The sequence below is a fragment of the Acipenser ruthenus genome, chromosome 24 (genome assembly GCF_902713425.1).
Source record: "Acipenser ruthenus chromosome 24, fAciRut3.2 maternal haplotype, whole genome shotgun sequence".
Lineage (NCBI taxonomy): Eukaryota > Metazoa > Chordata > Actinopteri > Acipenseriformes > Acipenseridae > Acipenser > Acipenser ruthenus.
Genome location: NC_081212.1, coordinates 1,384,618 through 1,408,900, shown reverse-complemented (window position 1 = coordinate 1,408,900; position 24,283 = coordinate 1,384,618). Strand labels below are relative to the sequence as shown.

At 42.9% G+C, this 24,283-nt stretch overlaps 2 protein-coding genes across 2 annotated transcripts; one reads left to right on the top strand and one right to left on the bottom strand.

The window, feature by feature from the left end:
• Positions 1 to 343: 343 nt before the first annotated feature.
• LOC117429557 (nitric oxide synthase, inducible-like) lies at positions 344 to 12,561 on the top strand. The gene is made up of 27 exons (XM_034049190.3): positions 344 to 456; positions 1,415 to 1,650; positions 2,088 to 2,160; positions 2,464 to 2,580; positions 2,685 to 2,833; positions 3,126 to 3,288; positions 3,380 to 3,471; positions 3,717 to 3,858; positions 3,975 to 4,114; positions 4,693 to 4,867; positions 5,033 to 5,134; positions 5,263 to 5,457; positions 5,675 to 5,757; positions 5,854 to 5,998; positions 6,331 to 6,435; positions 6,531 to 6,580; positions 6,800 to 6,974; positions 7,345 to 7,477; positions 7,750 to 7,828; positions 8,483 to 8,670; positions 8,970 to 9,139; positions 9,359 to 9,569; positions 9,658 to 9,745; positions 10,056 to 10,177; positions 10,435 to 10,583; positions 10,813 to 11,007; positions 11,845 to 12,561. The coding sequence occupies exons 2-27, from the start codon at positions 1,448 to 1,450 to the stop codon at positions 11,893 to 11,895; spliced, it is 3,495 nt and encodes a 1,164-aa protein (XP_033905081.3). The 5' UTR covers positions 344 to 456; positions 1,415 to 1,447; the 3' UTR covers positions 11,896 to 12,561.
• Positions 12,562 to 12,605: 44 nt separating this feature from the next.
• On the bottom strand, positions 12,606 to 22,140 carry LOC117429558 (galectin-9-like). The gene is made up of 11 exons (XM_058997890.1): positions 21,993 to 22,140; positions 17,929 to 18,017; positions 17,597 to 17,810; positions 16,483 to 16,602; positions 16,338 to 16,367; positions 15,767 to 15,796; positions 15,038 to 15,049; positions 14,752 to 14,784; positions 14,545 to 14,633; positions 13,938 to 14,100; positions 12,606 to 13,449 (listed from the first exon to the last, which is right to left on the bottom strand). Exons 1-11 carry the CDS (start codon positions 22,029 to 22,031, stop codon positions 13,303 to 13,305), a joined length of 966 nt encoding a protein of 321 aa, XP_058853873.1. The 5' UTR covers positions 22,032 to 22,140; the 3' UTR covers positions 12,606 to 13,302.
• Positions 22,141 to 24,283: the final 2,143 nt, after the last annotated feature.

Sequence of the window (24,283 nt, the reverse complement as noted above, 5' to 3'; positions counted from 1 at the left end):
TCAAACTAAACGTCCTACCACACTTCAGCAAGTGCAAAAACTTCATTCATAAATAAATCCAAAAGCTTAACTGTTTCATGTGTTCACATTGCAATCTGATTCTGCGATAGTTACAAAGTGTTTCCGCAGCAGTATCACAATACAGCACTGTACTGATTAACCTATTTGCTAAATTATAGCTACAGACGGGTATCGTTGATCAAACCAAAAAAACCTGTTGAACAAACGTGTCCAGTATGTGCTGAGCCGTGTGATTACATCATGGCTGTTCTCCAGTCAGGAAGTGTTTCGCTCCAGGGATTCCCCTCGCTTCTACACTCCCACTTGTGCACTGGTTCAGTGACAGTATAAGAGAGAGGTGCGAAGAAGCGTCCAGTACAGACAAACACTAGTCAAGAGGAAAAAAAAACACACATCTGCAACAGACAGGAAAATTCAACAACTGCAACACATTCGGTAAGGAACCAGCCCAGAGACATTTCATATTAATTGTAACAAGTGTTTTTCTTTTGTTTGTTTGTTTTAACAAAAAAAAAATGTAATTGTGTTATTTATGTATTTATTTATGTCTTATTATTATTATTATTATTATTATTATTATTATTATTATTATTATTATTATTATTATTATTATTTATTTCTTAGCAGACGCCCTTATCCAGGGCGACTTACAATTGTTACAAGATATCACATTATTTTTACATACAATTACATTATTTTTATAATGAATTGCGATGAAAAGTTTGTTTGCACAATATTATATAGCCATTTTTATACACTTCCATGTTAAATAGTATCTTTGTGTGTGTGTGTGTGTGTGTGTGTGTGTGTATATATATATATATATATATATATATATATATATATATATATATATGTTTTGATTCAAACACATGCTCCCTTGAGAAAGATATGTACAACATATCAAAACGTTGAGCTGGCTCTTTGAGCTAATATATATATATATATATATATATATATATATATATATATATATATATATATATATATATATATAAATTTAACTGGGAAAATCGGGCTTATTATTAGTCCTGTTTTACTGTTAAATATTTCAATCTATTTATTTATTAATAATAATTGAGCTGATTTATTTAGTTTAAAAGCTACAAACTTTTAATTTACAAAACTAAAACGAGTAGTTAATTTAAGGCAGCATAATTAAGCTAGTTTTTTTCATTTTGTAACTTTTTATACCTTTTGAAAAATAATATGAAAAAGCAGTATGTAAGCTAAAAATCAATGTTTTCACGTCTTCCGTGTGCCTCCATACCCAAGACTAGAGGAGAGTTTTGTATCCGTCTCCGTGTGTGAAAGGGTTAAAGAGAGGTTTGATTTTATATGTGGGGTTGGGGTTGTGCTGATCAGTGTTTCTCATATGATAACATCAATATAGTTTCAGAGTAACTGTAATAAAGAAGGAACAACAATGCTGTGCCCTTGGAAATACCTGCAAAGGAAAAGCAACTCCTACGACATCAAGGACGAGAACGAGATCAAGAACTCCCACGACATCAAGAACTTCCACGACATCAAGAACTTCCACGACATCAAGAACTCCCACGACATCAAGAACTCCCACGACATCAAGGACGAGAACGATAACTTCGCATCGACTGTGAACCAATACGGGTAAGAAACCAACACAAAACGAGCGCTATCTCTACACGCTGATATTTGGAAACGAATAGCCGAATAATCAATACAGCTTTCTGTCTGGAAGTGGGTCTTGTTAAAATATAGGCGAGACACTTACTTGGGCAGGGGCAGTGCGTGGAGGTGATTCGTTTGTTCCTAGTTCGTTACAGGGTTGGGATTTAATGGATTACTATTCACCCTGAGGCCGATTGACAATTAAATACGTACAATGAGGTGTTTTTTTTTTTGTTTTTTTTTTAATGTTTTGTCAATATCAGTATTTAATCGTTTTAATGAAGTGAATATTTCTGTTTAATTATGGCAACGTACGAAACTATTGCCTATAAACAGTAGCTACCTCTCTCAGCGATACTTAAACCCCACAGCCTGCACCCTCGAGTTTTAATGTCGTTTTATTTTATTTGAATCAGAGATGAGTCTGAACCGGTGAAGCTGGAAGAGGAGACAAAAATCGAAATTATCACCAAGACACCGACACCGGAGGTAAATTAAGAAGAATGATTAACTGGGCTAATAATGGGGTCTGTTAAATTGTTTTATTCGAATATTCGTTATTGTTTTCGCTGCTGTTATAAATGTTTAGGGATTTTAGTTATAAACACTACGTAAAGTATTATTTTAAAAATGGGGTTATAATCTAAGACATTTTAGGATTCTTCAACACTTGTTTTACAGTTACAGATCCTCAAAAAAACTAAATGTAATTTATATGAATGTATGTTTATATTACTTATTCATCAATCTCACGTTATTATTATTATTATTATTATTATTGTTTTAATATAGACTCCACCTAAGAAATGCGTACCCAAATCCAATACACAAAGGTGCCCGTTCATGAGGATGAAAAACATGGAAAACGGATCCGTACTCCAAGACACTCTGCACCGCAAAGCAGTCAAGGTACCTCTTTCTCTTCCTCCTCGCTGAATATTATTTTTTTGCAGCTTTCTCGATATCGTGGTTCTGAAAACTTCACTCCTTATTCTGTTTTTTTCTTTCTTCAGAATCTCCCGTGCAAGTCGAGAATGTGCCACGGGTCTGTGATGATGCCCCCCGCTCTGACCAGAGGTGTCCGGAGCGAGCCGGTCCCACCGGAGGAAGTGCTGGTGCAAGCCATTGAGTTTATAAATCAGTATTATCAGTCTTTCAAACAGTAAGCGTCCGCTTTTCAATTCACCACATTATTATATAACCCTTTGGAACAAATTATGCATAGTTTTGTTTCTGCAAAATTAATAATGTTGACTGTTATTATTATTATTGTTATTATTATTATTATTATTATTATTATTAATAAATACATGTATTTCTTATTAAATAAAAATGGCCTTTGCAGATGTCTTCTACGTTATTGTATTGCGTTGTACAGCAGCTCTGCTATTTGATTTTATCATTAGTCTACCCAACTTTAAAGCAGACAGTCTTAACACGTACTTACCTTGCAGACCAAAAACTGAGGAGCATTTGGCCCGCGTAGAGGCGGTTACCATGGAGATTGAGAAGACAGGAACCTATCAGCTGACGGGGGAGGAGCTAGTGTTTGCTACGAAGCAGGCCTGGAGAAATGCACCCAGGTGCATTGGACGAATCCAGTGGTCAAACCTGCAGGTATGTCACTGTGCATTGTCAGGGATGGCGGCAGGAGTTTCCATATAATTAGTCTGTATGCGCATTAATAATAATAATGCTGGTTTTCCAGGTGTTTGATGCTCGTCAATGCAACACAGCAAAGGAGATGTTCGAGTACATCTGTGAGCATCTCAAGTACGCATCAAACAATGGAAACCTAAGGTAGGTTTATTAAACATCAACATTGATTACGTTTTTTTTTTTTTTTTTTTAAATAACTAGTAATCTGGTCTTCATTTCCACACCTCGGTGAAAGAATAACATTGCAAAAACACAAACACAACGCCTTCAGCACTTTCAGTAAGAGCCAAGTATCCTTGCCAGCTGTGCACTTGGCCTGGACTCAAGATGTGGTGCAGATTGAGCAGAGCATTGCAACAAAGTCTTGTGTCTCTGTCTCGCTGCAGGTCCGCTATCACCGTCTTCCCACAGAGGACTGACGGGAAACACGACTTCCGAGTCTGGAACAGTCAGCTGATCAAGTACGCCGGCTACCAGAGGCCAGACGGGTCCTTCTTGGGAGATCCCTCGAGTGTGGAGTTCACAGAGGTAAGGCGCTGTCACCACATACCGCTCCCACTGTGTATCACTGCTGGCAGGCAGGCAGGCAGGCAGGCAGGTACGCCCTTCAAGGACTCATCACTCTGCTTCTCTTGTCTCCCCAGCTCTGTATCCAGCTGGGATGGGAGCCCAAGTATGGCCGATTCGAGGTGCTCCCCCTCATCCTCCAGGCCCACGGAGAGGACCCCGAATTGTTTGAGATCCCCCCGGAACTGATTCTCGAGGTGTCCATGGAGCACCCCAGGTAGATTCGCCCTCCACACAGCGATGCCTATTGTAGGAGTTTCAACACTCAATTCTTAAGATCTTGGTAAAGCTATAGGAAATTGGGTGAAGCAGGGATTGAAATAACACTCCTATTGCATAGCAGTTTCACCCATTCCAGGTTTTACTTTAAGCTTGATTAGCCCAAGTGTGCAGGTACAGGTAACAAGCTCAGGTGTGTCCCATTGAATTCATAGTAAAACCAGGAAGGGATCACACTGTTCTGCAATGTCAAGTGCAATCAAAGCAGCACATGGCAGTGCTTGGAATGTATTATCAGGGGGGGGGGGGGGTTCTGATGATTCAGATAATGATTCTAAAGCATTACTGTTCCATCATGCCTTGCAATGCATTTGCAAAAGAAAAGGAAATCGCTTGTCCTTCGTACTTGTAGTACAGTGTGGCTAAAACTACTTGAAGGAATTATACACTGGTTCCGATGGGACTGTCTGTAATCATGCCGTTTCCCCCCCCCCCCCATGCCTCTAATGTTCCCAGTATATTTCGCATTGCAGCCCTGCATCGAGTTGTTAATGGTTTCTCTGTTCTGTTGCGCAGGTTCGACTGGTTCAAGGAGCTGGATCTCAAGTGGTACGCTCTGCCTGCGGTGTCCAGCATGCTTCTGGAAGTGGGGGGGCTGGAGTTCACAGCTTGTCCCTTCAACGGCTGGTACATGGGGACAGAGATAGGAGTGCGGGACTTCTGTGACGTCCAGCGATACAACATCCTGGAGGTACGGAGCAGCCCTGAACACATCCCAGTCTCTTACTCTGCATGTCTGCATTGACTAGCGTGCATAAGAAACAAAAATAGAAACACAATTACTATTGGGTCCTCATACACAAAGATGCTGTTAAGAGAAGAAATATAACTGTTTTTTTTGTGTTTTTGTTATTAGGAAGTTGGCAGGAGAATGGGTCTGGAAACTAACAAGCTGGCTTCCCTGTGGAAGGACCAAGCGCTAGTGGAGATCAACATCGCTGTGCTTCACAGTTTCCAGGTACCTTCATTCTTCCCTCGCGAGTGTTATTAACCCTGCAATGTGCACGCGGGGGAGACTCCAGCGTCAATGCAAACCAGCAGGGGTTTCAGTGTGACTGAATCCGGTTTCTTGTTTGAATTTCCTAGAAACAGAACGTGACGGTGATGGATCACCACTCTGCATCAGAGTCGTTCATGAAGCACCTTCAGAACGAGTTCCGTCTGCGCGGGGGCTGCCCTGCAGATTGGGTGTGGCTGGTCCCGCCCATGTCTGGCAGCATCACGCCTGTCTACCACCAGGAGCTGCTCAACTACATCCTCACCCCCTTCTACTACTACCAGGTACACAGTGGCACAGCCCTCCAGCAATCCCACCAAAGAAAGAAAGTGCATGTTCACGTTAACTGCCAATCTGGTTCATAGACTTCCATATACTTGACTCATCCAAAACGAATTTGAATTCTTAGTTAATTCAAGACCCCCCCCCCCCCACCTCCACCCCCCCGTCTATCTCTTTGCGCAATCCCTGTACTTATTTATACACCTCTCTGTTTAACAGACGGATCCCTGGAGAACACACGAGTGGAAGGATGAACAGAAACGACCCCAGAAGAGGCAGGTTCGATTCAGAGACCTGGCAAGGTAGGTGATCGTTCACCGTGCGACCTGTCAAATCAAGAACGGCTGGAGATAAGCAGTGAGATGGTATTAACCGATCGGTGATCCTGGTTTGCGCAGGGCGGTGTTCTTCGCCTCCTCTCTGATGGGCAAGGTGATGGCAGCGAGGGTGAAGTCCACAGTCCTCTACGCCACCGAGACGGGGAAATCCGAGACCTTCGCCAGGAAGCTGGACTCCATGCTGAGCTGCGCCTTCAACTCCAGGGTGAGCCACGGAGCCACACTTTAGTTTAACCATCTTGTGCGTGGTTTTGTAAGAATTTAAAAGTTTTTTTTCCCAATACAACAACAAATGTAAACTTTTAAAGCGCTTTTTGCATGCGTCAAGCTACCATACAGAAGTATTTTATATATTTCGAATATATAAAAGTTTGAATAAGACTGTATTGCAATAGATTATTATTATTAATATTATTTTAATCTTCGGCACTGCATTGTATTCACTGCTCTGTATTCACTGCTCTGTATTCACTGCGCTGTATTCACTGCGCTGTATTCACTGCGCTGTATTCACTGTTCTGCCTCCCTGCCTCCCAGGTGCTGTGCATGGACGACTATGACCCGAGCGACCTGGAGAAGGAAACCTTCCTGGTGATCGTCACCAGCACCTTCGGGAACGGAGACTCCCCCGGGAATGGAGAGGTGAGGAAAACAACCGGCTGCTTATTCATTAGTGCAAACAGCACAGGACCAAAGCAATACCGTCTGACATCTTTTTATTTTTTATTTTTTAACAGAGCTTCAGGAAATCCTTATTCACGATGAAGCACTTGAACAACAAATTCAGGTAGGCTGATACAAGCATACGCGCGGCCACTCGGTGTCACTGTTCGCTATGCAGAGACCGCATCAGAAATGATTTGTGTGAATGAACAATTCAATTAATGACATGACTTGCTCCAGAGTGGACATGAACAAACTGCAAGGTTTTGCAGTCACAGCTGTACTGTCTAACTGAACTTTGCAATAAGCAGACCCCGAGCTGACAGCCGTGTCTCCCTGGCAGGTACTGTGTGTTTGGCCTGGGCTCCCGCATGTACCCGCAGTTCTGTGCCTTCGCCCACACACTGGACCACAAGCTGGAGCAGCTGGGTGCCAGGCAGATCTGTGCCACTGGGGAGGGGGACGAGCTGTGCGGACAGGAGGAGGCCTTCCACACCTGGGCAGGGACCGTCTTCAAGGTATCAACACACCTGCCCTTATAGGGTTTTATTGATGATCTGCATTACAGAGAACCGCCTTAAATAAATAAATTAATAATAATAATAATAATAATAATAGGGATGGAAATAAGGCTCCCATTCTCCTATTAAATCCAGGAATGGATCAAAGTGCTATGCAATGGGAGGCTTATTCCCATCCCTGAATAATAATTGAAGATACGAAACATTAAATAAACAACTTGGGGATTTATATGTATTCTTAGGTTGTTTACAGGTCTTTGCCCCACCGGCAAATTTAGAAATACTAAAAGAAATTTAACCCTAAAAATGCTGTTTGTTTCGTGTGATCACACGGCTGTATTTCTGATGTTTCGTGTGTTGTTTTTAGACTGCCTGCAACACGTTTGATATCCGGGGGCAGCTCAACATCCAGCTCCCAGACTCGGGGAGTTTCAGCGATGTCTGGCAGCCCGAGAGATACAGACTGGCCCACGAGCTTGCGAGCACAGACTTCGTGAAAGGTGTGAACACGCTGCTCCTTCTTCCTCTTTCAACAGTGAAACGTGCTGTATGGCGTAACGTAACCCAAGTACATCTGCATAGAACAGAGCTCCAGAACATCTGTATAGAACAGAGCTCCAGAACATCTGCATAGAACAGAGCTCCAGAACATCTGCATAGAACAGAGCTCCAGAACATCTGCATAGAACATAGCTCAAGAAAATGCTGTTTTTTTATCTTTAAAATGTACAATTTCAATTCTAATGTTGTTTTTATTGCATTTTCTTTTTAGCACTTTCCGCTGTCCACTCAAAAGATGTTTTTGCCATGAAATTAAAATCCAGGAAGAACCTGCAGAGTTCCAAGTCAAGGTACTGAACTTCTCCACACTGATCATGCTGTAGCATTGCGACAGTCTCCCTCTGGTGGGGAATTCAGGGTATTGAAAGAGTACCACTCTCAACGTATGCAAGCTCTTCAATTGTATAAGACCAAAGGCTGGTTTCACAGACCCCAGTCAGCACTAGTCTTGGACTACTTTACATACAATAACATTAGACAGTCCAAGTGAAACCAGCCATTATATGTCTTTGAGCTGCGTTTACGCTCCTCCATTTGATCCCAGTCTATTCAATGTAACGTCACGAGCTAATGTTTAGCCATCCTTATTCAAAATCATAATATGTAGCAGTGGCCAACAGAACAATCAGAATGCATTGGAATGCTGTTCCGTTGTGCAGCAAGATAACACGGGTGTTCTAAAGATGATGTAATAATGGGCGGGCCTGGTTTTCCTCTGTGCGGTAATGATCAGGCATGCCCTGTTTAAGTGAGTCATTTCAGAAAATCATCCTATGATCCCACTTTCCGCTGTTCCATTAGTTTAGCATCTTCACCTTACTCACTGTGAATTCGATTGTGCTTCCCTATTGCACATCCCTTAAACTGGGCGATCTCGTCTGAATGTTAATGAAGGGGTGCATTAATAAGGGGTTGAGTCAGTGACGTGGTTGTGCTCGTTGCAGCCGACAGACCATCCTGGTGGAGCTGAGCTGTGAGGAGGACCGCGAGCTGCAGTACCTACCCGGAGAGCACGTGGGAGTCTTCCCTGGGAACCAGGCCTCGCTGGTCAGCGGGATCATCAAACTGCTGAAGGACGCTCCACCCAGCAACCAGAACCTGCAGCTGGAGGTGTGCAGAGACAGCGGGCAAGGTGAGGAAACACACAGACTGCGCCCAGCCAGCTACAACGTTTCAGATGGCATGATAGAAATAGCCGGGTAAACTGATGTTGCTGTTTCAGTTTAAAAGCTGCGCAGTGACTTACAGATGAATGTTCTAAGATCACTGAGACACAGACAGTTCTGAGATGGAGCTCCAATCCTGAAAGCATGCACTGTCTTCCAGGTTCATGCATATATTATACTGTTTGATGTTATTGTCAGATTACGACTGACATGAAAATCACATGAAAAGACAGGATGACTCAGCCCTGTGTCTCCCTCCTTGCAGACTCGATGAAGTCCTGGAGCCCTGACACCCGCCTCCCCGCCTGCACCCTCTCACAGACCCTGACCTACTTCCTCGACATCACCACCCCGCCCTCCCAGAGCCTGCTCAGGAAACTAGCGCAGCTCTCCACCCAGGACAGCGAGAGGACGAGGTTGGAGACACTCGCTCAGGTAAACCTGGGGACAGGGAGGGATAAGGAGGGACCAAAGTAGTGCTTAAATGAACTCATAATGCCAAACCGCAGGCGTCGTTTTGCACAGAATACATCAGAGTTACCTTTGATGAGGCTCCAGCCAGCTCTCGCCTCTCCACTCAGTTCACAGGGCTTAGATGCCATTACAAGTGGGGAAAACGGTCTTGATTTTTGTATTTATTGGATTTCTTGCCAGGACCCTGGGGAGTACAACACGTGGAAGTCTTTCAACAGCCCCACGCTTCTGGAGGTGCTGGAGGAGTTCCCCTCGATCGAGGCCTCGGCCACCTTCCTCCTGAGCCAGCTGCCCCCCCTGAAACCCCGATTCTACTCCATCAGCTCCTCCCTGGACCACAGCCCCCGGCAGATCCACCTCACCGTCGCTGTGGTCAACTACACCACCCGAGGTACGGACCGGCCCGGCCGCAGAGAGCAGCCTCCACACAGGGAGAGAGCCGCAGGGACACTAACGCCTCCTCTTCTCTTGTTCCACAGACGGGCTGGGTCCGGTGCACCACGGGGTCTGCAGCACCTGGCTGAACACCATCAAGGAGGGCGATGTGGTGCCGTGCTTCATCCGCAGGTACTGCTGGGGTTGGCATTGCCAGGCAGAGGCAGGGGGGCTGGTCTGATGAACCCGTGTGCAATGCAGGGGATCTGCAATAGAACAGGAGTGCAGTTCTGTTGTTGATCAGGTTACCCCCTTGCAACAGAGTATTCCTAGGATGTCTGGAGTATATTAACACCTTACGGTTATCCTTATTGAAATAATTGAATAGCTTGCCAAATTTGGCAGGAGAGGAGAGGAGACAGATTGAGAGCGAGACTCAGAGAGGAGGCAGACTGAGAGCGAGGCTCACAGTATTGACTCACGGTTTGCATGGTATTTTCAGGGCCAACGGCTTCCACCTCCCCAAGGACCCCAGCCTCCCCTCCATCCTCGTGGGGCCCGGCACAGGCATCGCTCCCTTCAGGAGCTTCTGGCAGCAGAGACTGCATGACCTGGAACAGAACGGTGAGCCAGCCTATGGGAATACACAACTGCCATGCTGCAGGACTGACAAGTACTGCAGGCACACCAATTCAAAAGATTTTACATTTTAAATAATGTCTCAAGCCTGAAATTCTAGGAGACGCAAAGCTTTTGCCCTGAGCTGTATAGTAGTTTACAGGAGGTGCTTGGCTTGGTTTACACGCACACAGATCACATGTATAAAGCAGTTATTTACGACTGAAGCAGATTGCTATAAACACGCTGCCTCTGTTCTCCAGGTGTGGCCGGCGCTGGCATGACCCTGGTGTTCGGCTGTCGACAGTCTGACACGGACCATCTCTACCAAGCAGAGACCCTGCAGCTGAAACGCAAAGGAGTGCTGAAGGACGTCTACACCGCTTACTCCAGGGAACCCGGCCAGCCCAAGGTGCGAGAAAAACATGCACAGTGCTTTATTAGAGCAGAGGCACTGCTGCTTCACAGCGCTTCCCAATTTAAATACAGACTTGAAACCAGAGGAGACAAAGTACACTTTCTGTTCAGCGCATGCCTTTCTGTTGCTTGGATGACCTATGCCACCTAGTGGTACAATGTATGAAATACAAAAAATGTACTCCAGCAGCCCTGGTGTTCACTGTGCTGTCTGTCTCATGCAGGTCTATGTCCAGGATGTTCTGAGGGACAGGCTGGCAGGGGAGGTGTACAGGGTCCTGCACAAGGACGGGGGACACATCTATATCTGCGGGGACGTGCGCATGGCCCGGGACGTCTCTCACACTCTTAAGGAGCTGTTTGCAGACAGGTTGGGTTTGAATCTGGAGCAGGCAGGAGACTACCTGACACAGCTTAAGGTAAGTGGAGAGAAACCCCAGAGCATCGGGCTGCTGCAAACCGCATCGAGGAGTAGACTCCTTCTTTGCTGGCAATGCGCATTACTGTACTGTACTTCCGAATGTCCGGTCGCATCATTACCTAGCGCTTCAGTGCTCAAAGGTTTAATTGAAACACACGAGAACAAAACAGGGCACGTTTTCATATGCTTTGTGAATTAAGCGACAAGCTTTTCAGCCTTTCAGAATCCCTGCATATTCTACCATTGTGTGTTTACTGATGAAAAGGATATTGAATAAATATATAACCTGGTTAATAGTGGAGACTTAACAGTAACCCTTTCATGCATGAAACATTGAAAATAACTGGAAAAAAGTAGTTTTGGACTACTTGACTTTTTTTTCCCCATTGCTTTATATGGGAGGAAAACAGCATCCTCATATGAGGCTATCATTATCATTATTATTTATTTCTTAGCAGACGCCCTTATCCAGGGCGACTAACAATTGTTACAAGATAACACATTATACAAATATCACATTATTTTACATACAATTACCCATTTATACAGTTGGTTTTTTACTGGAGCAATCTAGGTAAAGTACCTTGCTCAAGGGTACAACAGCAGTGCCCTCACCGGGGATTGAACCCACGACCCTCCGGTCAAGAGTCCAGAGCCCTAACCACTACTGCACACTGCTGCTTCCATACCCTTTATATAAAAAAGTTTATTTCCTCCGTTCCCTTTATGAGGTCACCATGCATGAAAGGGTTCCACACTGAACTGTTCTGTCCTACACTGAAGAAGCGTGCTCACGCGTGCCAGCTGAAGTTTAAGTGTAACTTTGTTTCAACAGAATGAGAAGAGATACCACGAGGACATCTTCGGGGCCGTTTTCCAGAAATGAGAACACCATTACAGGCATCAATAAATCACATCCCCATGCGTGGATCTATATAGAAATTCAGCTGGCTGAATATGGATCGAGTGGAAGGTGGCTTCAAACTGTCTGTGTGTTTGGCTGTGGTTTTAGGTTATGTGCAATAAGAATTCCGAATTATTATGAAGATTCCTTTCCAGACATCATTATTTTGATTGAGGTAGTGGTGATCCGGACAGTTAGGTACACATTTAGTAAATGGTTTGGGATTTCAACTCAAATCAGGCAAGGCAGACCTATATTAATTAATAATTGTACTATAAAATATTTATTTTATTTGAATGTTAAATATTTGCTCTGTATATTTATTCAAACTGTTAATATTATATGTGTGTGTGTGTTATACGAGTAAGGCTTAAATAATACTGTTATTTTTTTTTTTTGTTATATATTAAAATATTACTTCATGCTTTAAAGCTTCTTTAGAGACAAATACAATATTACACCACAAGATGGCTGTAAAACACCTGCCTTACACTGCCCTTAACATGAGTGAAGTCCAGCCTGTAGTATCTCTTGTTTAATGCTATTGTATTGCTGTTGTACACAGAAATGTGGCTTATGACGACTGTATGAACTGAACTACATAAATAAAGATGTATATGTGCAGTTTATAATGCGTCTTCTTTGAACCCAACCCAGATACAGAGAATGAAAATACAAAACCTAACACGTCATGAAGGTAGAAGTGGATTTATTCACATTCGTTCACATTACCAGGCTTCTTTCTGTTAGGATGATCTGCTCCTTGCATTCATCAAGATTAAGCACCTTACTTTCTTCATGCAAGACAATGCAGAAATTAAAGCTTCACGTTACAAAATGATATAAACAAAATCCAAACGAGTTCAAGGCACAATCAAGTAACGCCCACACAGAATGGACAGGTATTATGATTGGGGCGTTCATCCCCACTATTTCAATGAACTCAAACAAAACCAGATTTGTACTTTATCTCCTTCGCTCGCAATGTCTTGCATTTTTTGTCAACAGTTTGTGTGAACTCTGTGGACTTTGAAAAGTTGCCCTGCCATAACTTTGAAAAAAACATATTGCATTATAAAACAGATACATAGAGATAAGAAACTTAACACGGTACAATGCTACACACAGGGACTGAAGGGGATCTATTTACAAGAAGCTCTGAATGTGCTTGCTGTTTGCAGAGTGAGCTCTGAGCTTCTTGGGAAATGCATTTTAATTTAACAAATTTGTATCAAATTTGTACCAGCCCCCTATCAAATCAGAGAGAACGCAGTGCAGATATTAAAAAGCAAAACGACTGTCTAAAGATTATGAAGGATGAAGGACTAGAATTAAATTTTTTTTTCTTCTTGTGTTCCACTTCTTGTTGTTCTCCCTGGGCTGCGTGTGTCACACCTGCACTGCAGTGAGGGTCACGTCCCCTTCTATTTCCAGGACGTTGATCTGCTGCAGCTGAGACACGCGGTGACTGAAGTCAAAACAGTGCTTCCCGTTCACGGAAACGCTGTACCGATGAGACTCGCACGCAATCGCCAACTGAGGAGGAGGGAAGACAAATATAGTCACGTGAACTGCTTTAGTGTCGCTCATTAAAGACACCATGGCTTTTAGCACCGTGCTAAGATTTTCAAGTACAGATAATCCGTACTTGAAAAGAAAATGTCTGTTAATGATACAAGTTTGAAACAATCTGAGCGCTCTGATCAACTGATCTTGAACAGCGGTGGACCCAAGTACCTTAGTTATTTACATTATTAATACAGGAAGGTCCACCCTGGCTATTTACACAGTGCGACAGTCAACTGAATTAAAACGTGCCCTGCAAGATGCTGCATTTTCAAAACGCTGCCGCACTAAACACCCTGTTTTATAAAATGGTAATAATTCGATCCACGCTGTTGAGATCAATAGAACAGACCCCCCCCATGGACTCCATGGATTCTGTCGCTTGGTTCTAGTTCTTCCAGGCTTCTGCCCACCCATCACTGGACACCCCCCTGGTACAAATACAAAGCAGACAGTACCATAAAGGCCTGGCCTCGGGCGAAGGGCATCCCAGCAGACAGATTCCTCTCCTCCGGACCCCACTTCTCCCCCAGCAAGCTGTTCCGCACCACAGCGTTCTCATCCAGACGCGGGTTCAAGTGGAATGCAATCAGAGAGTTGTACTTAAAATTAACATGGAACCTTGAGAGGGAAAAATAAAACAGGGCTTTCAATATCATTGCTTAATGAAATATATACAATAATAAATCATACACCGCTTCTGTATTTAAACCCACTCTTATCATCCTGCTTTGGAAAGAGCGAGTCCTTAAATTATAATCCTCAATTCGGGACCGTGCACAACCCTGACTTGTGAACTGAATCCTTCAATGTATCACCTTCCTTCTTTCTGCGTGCAGCGGTAGCAGCAGAAGCACATCGATTTAGTTCTGTTTGGGTGAAGAAGCTGGTGTCCCCCCACAGCTAAAAAAAAAAACTACCTTGGGTACAATGTTGTTAAGAAACTCAAGCATCGAGGTTATAGAAACTAATCCTATTGAAGCCAGCCAGCAGGGGGCTGTGTTGGCAGTGGACTGATGAGCCCCCCTTGCCGGACTCCTCTCTGCCACTCCCTGTGTGTCTGACCTTGTTGCAGTGGGAAGAACGTATCCCTGGATGGTAATCATTCTTGATGGGTAGAGGCCCCCGTTGATGAAGCTTTTGTAGGGCACAGTCTGCAAGACAGCAACAGCAACAAACAACCATAACTGTGACTGAGCTCAAGGGTAAAGGCATCGCCATGGTGACGGCCTCATTGCTACTTGTATTAAAATGAGTTAATGATTTGCTTACATAGGACGGTGGCACTGAATAAGCAGGTGCTGGCTGTAAAACACAAAGAGGAACTTTGTGAAACATTGGCTTTATTAATATGGACATATGGAAATGTTAACATCCAAGCAAGATAGCAACTGAACCACAGCCAGTGACAGCATCTCAAAACGCATCCGAGGAGCTGCAAAGCTCCAGCTCAACACCGCAGTAAAACAGCAGTGTTCTCCGGGAGTTCTCAGGGAGTTTCAAACAATATGGACTTTAAATCACAAAACGATCAAGAAATTAAAAAAAAAACACTTACCACTCCAAAAGCCTAAACAAAAACAAAACAAAAAACAATGAATAAGAATACTTGTGAGTGGTTTGTTAAGAGCGTGTTTGTTTCAATTCATCACTGCAGCCCAGCATTGTTACCAAGAGCTGCTGTGTACTTCACTTCACAGCTCGGATCAGTGCCACACGTACACAAAACATGGTTTCAAGACAGCTGCTAGTCCATGCAACACAACTCGCATTAGACTTTCCCTTTGGAAGAAGCATCTCTGTTCACCCGAGAATCACAGAAAGGATTAGAGTATCTGGCCACGGCACAATGCACACGTGACAACAGTACCACCACAACCACGATTAACACCACTATACCGCTGCTAACCTCCAGCGTAGCCATGCAGGAAAGGGTTAAAACTCTTGTACTGTACTTGCACATCCACCCCCATCCCTGTTAATCACAGGCATTAGAAACCGTTGCTCAGGAGGGTTGGTGAAGGAGCATGAAGTAATGTAATTGTACTTAATTGTTTAGCCTTGGCTTGGTTACGGCTTCTGCTGCCCCCACGACCACGGGCCTGCGAACAAGATGGAGCAGCTCATTGAACCCGCCCTTTTAATTTCAATAAACCCATTGGCTGATTACTGATGGGCTCTTGGATCAAGGCATCACTTGATTGGCTGGATGTGAAACTAAAATTGACAGATTTATTTTATTTTATTTTATTTTTTTTTTGCAGTTTCTGTAAATGAAAATACTCACCGAAAAAGCCTGTGCAGCTGCTAACTGAGGCTGAAAGGGGAAAAACAAAAGTTATTGTCAAGCGGATTGCATTCCCAAAACAGTAGCGCAAACGGTTCAGACGTTACTGGTGTCCAATGTGGGCTATGAGCAAGTCCTTAAATTATAATCCTCAATTCAGGACCATGCAAACCCTGACTTGTGAACTGAATCCTTCAATGTGTCACCTTCCTTCTTTCTGCGTGCAGCAGTAGCAGCAGAAGCACATCGATTTATTTCTGTTTGGGTGAAGAAGCTGGTGTCCCCCCACAGCTAAAAAAAACTACCTTGGGTGCAATGTTGTTAAGAAACTCAAGCATCGAGGTTATAGAAACTAATCCTATTGAAGCCAGCCAGCAGGGGGCTGTGTTGGCAGTGGACTGACGAGCCCCCCTTGCCGGACTCCTCTATGCCACTCCCTGTGTGTCTGATTTTGTTGCGCTGGGATGAACGTATCGCTTGATTGGCTGGATGTTAAAACTAAAATCATTGGTTGACAAAGCGACTTTTTTTTTTTTTTTTTGCAGCTTCTGTAAATGAACAAAATACTCACCTGAAAAGCCTGTGCAGCTGCAAACTGAGGCTGAAACGGGAGAAACAAAAAGCTATTGTCAAGCGGCTTGCATTCCCAAAACAGTTCAGACGTTACTGGTGTCCAATGTGGGCAGTGAGCTCCGTGCTGCCCTGCCTGAACTCACTGTGGGGTTTTGGAAGATGATGGATGCCACCTCCACACCTCCCTCCACTGCAATGGTGTTCACGCTGGATATGGAGAGCCTGTGATTGAACTCCAGGAAGTGATTCCCATTCACTGCCACCTGAAAACGAGAGAAAATACCACAATATTTCAAATACAGGATCCATCAAAGATTGTCAAAGCCCCTTTTATATGATTTAAGCCTGCCCTGGACTTGAGGGAGCACCCTGTCTCTTAGGGGGTGAAGGAACAGTTCAGTCTCCATGCCTCAAGCCTGCCCTGGACTGGAGGGAGCACCCTTTCTCTTAGGGGGTGAGGGAGCAGTTCAGTCTCTGTGCCTCAAGCCTGCCCTGGACTGGAGGGAGCACCCTGTCTCTTAGGGGGTGAGGGAGCAGTTCAGTCTCCGTGCCTCAAGCCGGTCCTGGACTGGACGGAGCTCCCTTTAAGGGGGTGAGGGAGAGAGCAGTTCAGTCTCCATGCCCATGCAATCCGGGTCCTTTTGACAGCCTGCACCACGGCATTTAAACCAATGCAACGCTTGCTAGAAAAGGCACATTAAAGACAGAAATAAAACCGTACACCCCAAGGGCTTATTGTGCATTGCTGTCAGTTCAGGGTATCGGGCAACGTTGCCAGGATTGCTACAGCTGCGTTTGGAGTGCCATGGTTTACATGGCACTGAAACTGACGCAGCAGGGGGAGTTGCTATAGTTACTATGCCAGTGGTTCCAAAGTCCCAACTCCTGGGGCTATTATCTCAAATGGGAGCCAAGTGATAATTACAATGAGCAATTTAACACAGCCACCGCAGTTTGTAATAGAGATTAGTTATTACTTCAGATTGGATACCACTTTTATAACAGAAAGGGTTTGAGGTCGGGGTCAGGACAAATACAAGTATGTAAGATAAGGAATACTACTGCTGCTACTACTACTACTACTACTACTACTAATAATAATAATAATAATAATAATAATAATAATAATAATAATAATAATAATAATAATAATAATAATATGATGGGGAAGAGCACGGCAGATCCAAGTCATTTATTAAAACATTTCGATTAACCTCCACTACAGCGCTGCCCACACAGCTGCAGTGACCATCTCACCTTGTAGGCATTGTGGTTGACCAGGATCATGAGAGTGAAGCTGGATCCTCTCTGCAGGGGCATCTTGTGTTTCCTCTCCTCCGAGCCCCAGTTCTGGTTCTGCAAGGTGTTGCACACCACGTACTGCTGGCTCCCCTCGTAGCGTGGGTTGAAGTGGAGAGCGATGTCAGGTCTAGGGCTCTGATGGGAGCCACACTGCAAATTCACAACAAATCTGTGCACAGATCAGAGCGCTGTGAATTAGGGGTGCGGGAATAATAACTGGACATTCTAAATTGGGCAATCTAAATTGAAATAAAAAAAAAGAAGACGGAAGAAACACAGTCCAGTACCTCTCTGACCCAGGCAGGACCCTCCCAGAGATAGTGATCATCTTCCCTACCTGAAGACCTCCCTGGATGAAGCCAGTGAAGGGGATGCTCTGTGAAAAACGACCAGGGACTGGGTTAGCTGAACAGGCAAACAGTCGGGGTTGAAGCAGTGTGTGTCCCGAGGCAGGCAGCACATTACAATTAGAAAAAGCCAGGATTCAATGACAGATTCGCAAGTCAGTAGTTACCTTATCGGAGTATGAGAACTGCCAGGTTCCAACATAACCCTAAATGTGGCAATTGGGCCGTGTGTGGCAATGCTGTATATATTTTATTTAACATCATGTGATCAAAGAAACTGCAGAATGATCTCGCAGAAGTCTACCGGATGCCATAGTAGCAGTACAGTATTTCATTTTCGATTTCGAAATGTCACATTTTTCACTTTTCAGTATGTGGAAAACAATATGTTAACATAACATTATTCAGCAGGTTTCATTCGACTTTATACAGCAAAGTTAGTTAATTCTGGGGTGATGCAAAACTTTTGGCCATAGCTGTACTGCTAAATAATGAGATAAAAGACAAGTGTGCTTGCAATACTATTTAAAACTGGCAAGCCATTGTGCAACAGCTAGGACGCTGCACCATGCCACACATCTCACTGTCCTGCAGGGCTTTCCAAACCTTTCTACCTGAGGCCCACCTGTTCAGCTGCATGAGGCACCTTTAAATTGAAATACTTTTTGATAACTGAACATTTTAGAAATGCAGTTATTTTTCTTGGTCATCATACAAGAAAGAAGTGCATGTCTCTTATTATTCCCATTCATAAACACATGCACAGGAATCACTTGAGTAAAACCAGTACAACGAGCACAAAAACATAACTCTTAAATCCTAATTTGTGAACACTGTGTGACTAAATCGTGCAGCCGTTACCTCTCACACTGAACACAATACAGAAGGAAACGAGAGCCTTGCAGAAGTTACTTTTTTCGCAACTACTCTGTACAACCAAATACAACTTGCAAAATCACACTCAGTTGGCTAATATTGAAACATACATCAAAGTACTGAATATTTTAAATGTTAATAGCTAATTAGTCAAAAAAAAAAAAAAACGTATTCACCATAGGCGTCAGCTGAATTTTTAAATTAATGTCGCAAGTACAAAAGTTATTATGAAAACGTTTCTACAAAAGAAAAAAAAAATAAATTCCAGCTCCTCAAAGCTGAGCCCGCGGTACAAATGCATTCAAACTCCTGTAGCAGCCTGTTTTATTCTTTATACTTTGCAAAACGTATTACTTGGTGGCGGATTCAACATATTGTAATTTTATTAATACTGAACACTGTTTACACCTGCCAGCAGAGCAATCACGTGACCTTAACACCTTCTTGCTTTACAGCCCGCCTTCAGGCAGGAATCTGTTCGCTCTGATTTGTGAATTTCTGCTTTGATTGACAGTCCGCCAATGCTCCCTTGCAGTGGTTAATTTGTAAATCGGGAGGTCCCGGAACACATAGTGAGCGCGAGAGGGGGGGTGTTCCGGGGGGGCTCTGAGGTACCGGAACACATGAGAAAAAAAGTGACAAACACAATGTATCCAGACAATGTAACTATAACCCGTGTTAAGTGACAAACACAATGTATCCAGACAATGTAACTATAACCCGTGTTAAGTGACAAACACAATGTATCCAGACAATGTAACTATAACCCGTGTTAAGTGACAAACACAATGTAGCCAGACAATGTAACTATAACCCGTGTTAAGGTGTCATCTTTAGCCTTGGCTACAATGCTTGCTGCCGCTAAATGGGCCTTGGTTCGGGCATGTTCAAAAACCTTTTTTCTGAGGGCTCTTTGAGGTTTTTTTTTCACGTCGGAGGCAGAGGACGTTACTGTACATTCCACCCACTCTTTTGTTAGTTTCATCCCTCCCTATGATTAATACTTCTAAGTCATCTTGAGTAAAGTCAGCCAAATGACTAAATAATAATAATAATAATAATAATAATAATAATAATAATAATAATAATAATAATAATAATAATAATAATAATTGAGATATACACCTCATTTCCAAAATAAATAAATACAAACATCTACTGGTATTGTAACGTTATTGTACTCAAGGCATAATTATATAACTTGTGATTACATATTTGACCTTGAGGAATGAATGTATTTTATACATGACGATTTACAACCACGGTTAAATATTTTATAATTTAATAATGACGGCGGTTCACCTCAGTCCACAAGGTGACACGTTAGTATCAGCTGCGATACAACGACCTTTTAGGAGGATATTGCACATTCTAACGGATGACGTTCTTAAACGTCTATTATATTTTACACGCACATTAAATATACATTTTCTAAATGTTATTTTACTGTGTTAAACACTAAAAAATACTAAATATATACACGTTTAAACTTTGTTTATATAAAATATACATGTTGCGGTTATGGGTGTCAACGTGTGATTGATCACATGACTAATCCCAAAGGTTTACTGGATAGAAGATGAATTGGGCAAACACGGACTAGTTCCACAAATATCACTCGTTCGAGCCTCTCTTTTTTGTTGTTGTAAAAAACAATGGGTGACTCCAAATGTATAGAAAAAAACCACATAAGAATGCAAATGACTATTTTTTTTTAAAGATTAAATTAGATTAGATTAGATTGATACTGGCTAAACAATGCTAATGGTTCAAACTGTTATGTTATCTCCAGTATTCTAAATATATATTATTATTTTTTGTTAAACTATATTTAATTTAATGTTTACGAACCAAGTCAACCAAATATAGATTATCTCTAGCTTTTGTGATGTGCAGTTTGTGAACGACTCGTTCTTTCCGGTTCAAATAAACCTACGTTAATGCGATCTACATTGACTGGTTTTGTGTCATTGAATCAGTGAATCAAATGAACGAAATGAATCGATTCACCAAACTGAACTGAATCAAAATGAATCGAGACACTAAAAAGCTAGCTAGCTAGTGGAAGACGTGCCGGAGGTGATGCTGAACTGGCGGGATTAAGCGCAGACACCGCTGCTAGCTAAGGCATCGCCATCAGGAGCAGTTTCCCCCTCATTTTTGATTTGGCTTTCCTTTCCACTCGACACGTTTCAAATTCAGTAGCGACGACTAGCCTAGGCTACGTGACGCGATCACGTAGGGGACCTCTCACTAGCTGACCACCACGGTTTCAAGATCAGACTCGCCGGCCCGCCCCATAACCGCTATGTACAAATAAGAGAGCAGGTCTGGAATCGGTGTGGCAGGACAGGATGCGCTTTTACTGGGGGACGAGAGAAATAACGAGGAGGCAGAAGCAACTTTAACTCTGATCGCTTTTATTAGAATGTTTACAGTGCAAACATTGGAAAAAATAATAAATCATGCCGCGAGAGGTACCGGATCCGGACAAATTAGGTGCCGGGACAAAAAAAGTAAAATCTGAGAGGTGCCTCAACCATATCCATTAAAAATCACCGGACGCCCTCAGGACGCGTTCTAGTGTGTACGCCTTTGTGCTGCGGTATGCCTCACGACAGCGGAGGACACCACGGGACACAGGGGCGTTGTGTTTGCTGCGTTCAGACTGGAGATTGCGAGGCTGTCTGCGCGGGGGGGGGGCGGGGGGGGGGGGGGGGGGCCAGTAACGTTTCACTGAGGCGGTCACGACAAATAGAAATATGTAAGATGAATAATAATAATAATAATAATAATAATAATAATAATAATAATTGCAACAAGACCGAAGTGATTTAGTAAAAATTTAGATCACCACTACTATGGTGCCATATGCAGCCGATTTGATTAAAGTCCACAGACAGCAGAGTTTAATAGCAAGTTTTTCGTTTTGTTTTGTTTTAACTACATGAAAAGTGTAGCCATTAGGATTTGAAAAGGCAATACAATAAAGCTTAAATGATTACGATAAGAGCACGCACCACTGGATTATGGTTTTGGTATAGACGCTGTCCAGTTTTTAAAAATCACAATTCTACTATATATATATATATATCTTTTATTTTCTTTTCCTTTAAAGTGTTACATACCGGATTGTAAAACGGTTGCTGGTTACAGAATGCCATCATTTGTCCGTCCCTTCGGTAACTGTGCAGCTGAAGACAGATATACCGCTGAAGCGCCTTGAACGAGACGCTGTAAAAACAGGATACGCTGAGATTTGCTCACTCGCTTTTATTGGTACAGGAAACATTTTAGTTTCGTTTCTCAACAGATTAGCTGATTTTTAATGTACCGGCAACCCAGGACCACATGTGTTAAATCATACGAAGTAACATTATCCAACTTTTGCAGCATGTAGCATATTCATGCTAGATACTGTTGCAACGTTGAAGGGAATATTTTATTTAAGAGAACAATAAATTAGACATTTACAGCACGGTTTTCTCTAGAATGAACCGATTTGCAGAGGGAGGGGTGTCATCACTGGAACAGCATCAGGGTAGCGTGTGGTTGTGTGGAGATGTAACAATTCATTCGTGTATAGGTCAGCCATTTCATTATTTTTTTTAATCCTGCAAACACCTCTTTTAGTGTCTTGCTTTATTTATTTTTTTATTTGTTTGCACCAGAGCAAAAAACTGCCTCCTGTAGAAAGTAGCAACTTGTTTCTGACTGGTTTTAAAAAGTTGACAGTTTATATTTGTCAAAAATAAACAATAAATACACACACACACACAGTAGAAGAAACAGTGTTGAAAACAGCCTGAAAACTGAGAACACAGCATCTCGGGCACCAACATACTGTGCAAACTTCAAGCCTTCCTTGCAGTGGAGTGGAGGAGAGGAAACAAGGGTGGCATTTTCTGCCACCACAATAAGACTGGTTTATACTGTAGGAAAAAGCAGGTAGTACATTCTGACAGGCGTATTGTGGTGTCAGAAAATGCCACCCTTGTGTAAAAAGCAGATAGTACATTCTGACAGGTCGTATTGTGGTGTCAGAAAATGCCACCCTGGTGTAAAAAGCAGGTAGTACATTCTGACAGGTCGTATTGTGGTGTCAGAAAATGCCACCCTGGTTTAAAAAGCAGGTAGTACATTCTGACAGGTCGTATTGTGGTGTCAGAAAATGCCACCCTGGTGTAAAAAGCAGGTAGTAAATTGCATAAACAAGGATGGCAATTTCTGACAGGGTGGCAAATTTATACATCTATAATTGTCAGAAATTGCTACGGGTGGCATATTCTGCCGATGCAGAGGCAATAGCTTGTAAAAGCTCCAGAACTCCCCAGTTGAAAGGTTTGAGTTTCATTTCTCAGGAAATACTTTACAGCTTGGGAGAAGCCTGTGAAACCCTCTATACACCTATTTGTTTAACCTTGTAAATTGAACCGATTGAAGATAACAGCTGGGATGTGTGTTATCGAATGCTTTGAACTTTGTTTGACATTGTTCCCATTTGAGACCAAATGTCTTCCACATACGAGTTGCAAATACATGTGAACGACAAAGACAACTTCTGCTTTCTGCCGAGATACAGAGCAAACCTTCACAAACAGCTTCCCCTGCTTATCTGCCGATGCTTTCCAGTTCCACTGCAGTCTCCGTCACACTATTAAATAGCAGTCATGTCATAATTTGGACCCAAACGCAATAGATGGTCCCTGGAGCAAGTGACAGGGCTGGATCAGGGCAGTTCCATTACAATTAAATGCAAAATTATTACACAATAAATCATCACACATTAATTGCATGCAAAACCAGTTTTTACCCCTGCAACTATTATAAACCAATTTAACATGACATTTTTACATGTAATGAATAGTACATAGGGTTGGAAATCAGACTCCTGTTGCATAGCAGTTTCACTCATTCCAGGTTTTACTATGAGCTTGATTAGCCACAGTGTACAGGTAACAAGCTCAGGTGTGTCTTATTAAACTCAAAGCAAAACCATGCACTCGGGGTCCTATGCATGTCCTGGTGTGTGGATCCTTTTTGAATATGGTCTCATCATTTTAAGTGTCTGCTAATTTATAAAGGAACTGTGCATGCTATACAAACAGAAGCACACTTTGTTTTCTGTCAAGTCTGTTCACATTCCCCCACATGTGGTTCTGGGTGTAACAGGGATGGAAATACGATTCCCGATTGCATAGCAGTTTGTTCCATTCCTGGTTTTGCTGCGAGTTTAATCAGACACACTGGGGCAAAACCTGTACTGGATCAAAGTGCTATGCAATAGGAGTCTTATTTCCATCTCTGTACTGTGGTATAGTGAATAGCGGTGTACGATTAACAAAGAGCAGCGATGACAATTAAAAAGGATTCCTGACACCTCTAAATGATCAGCAGAAACAGACAGCGGACACAAATG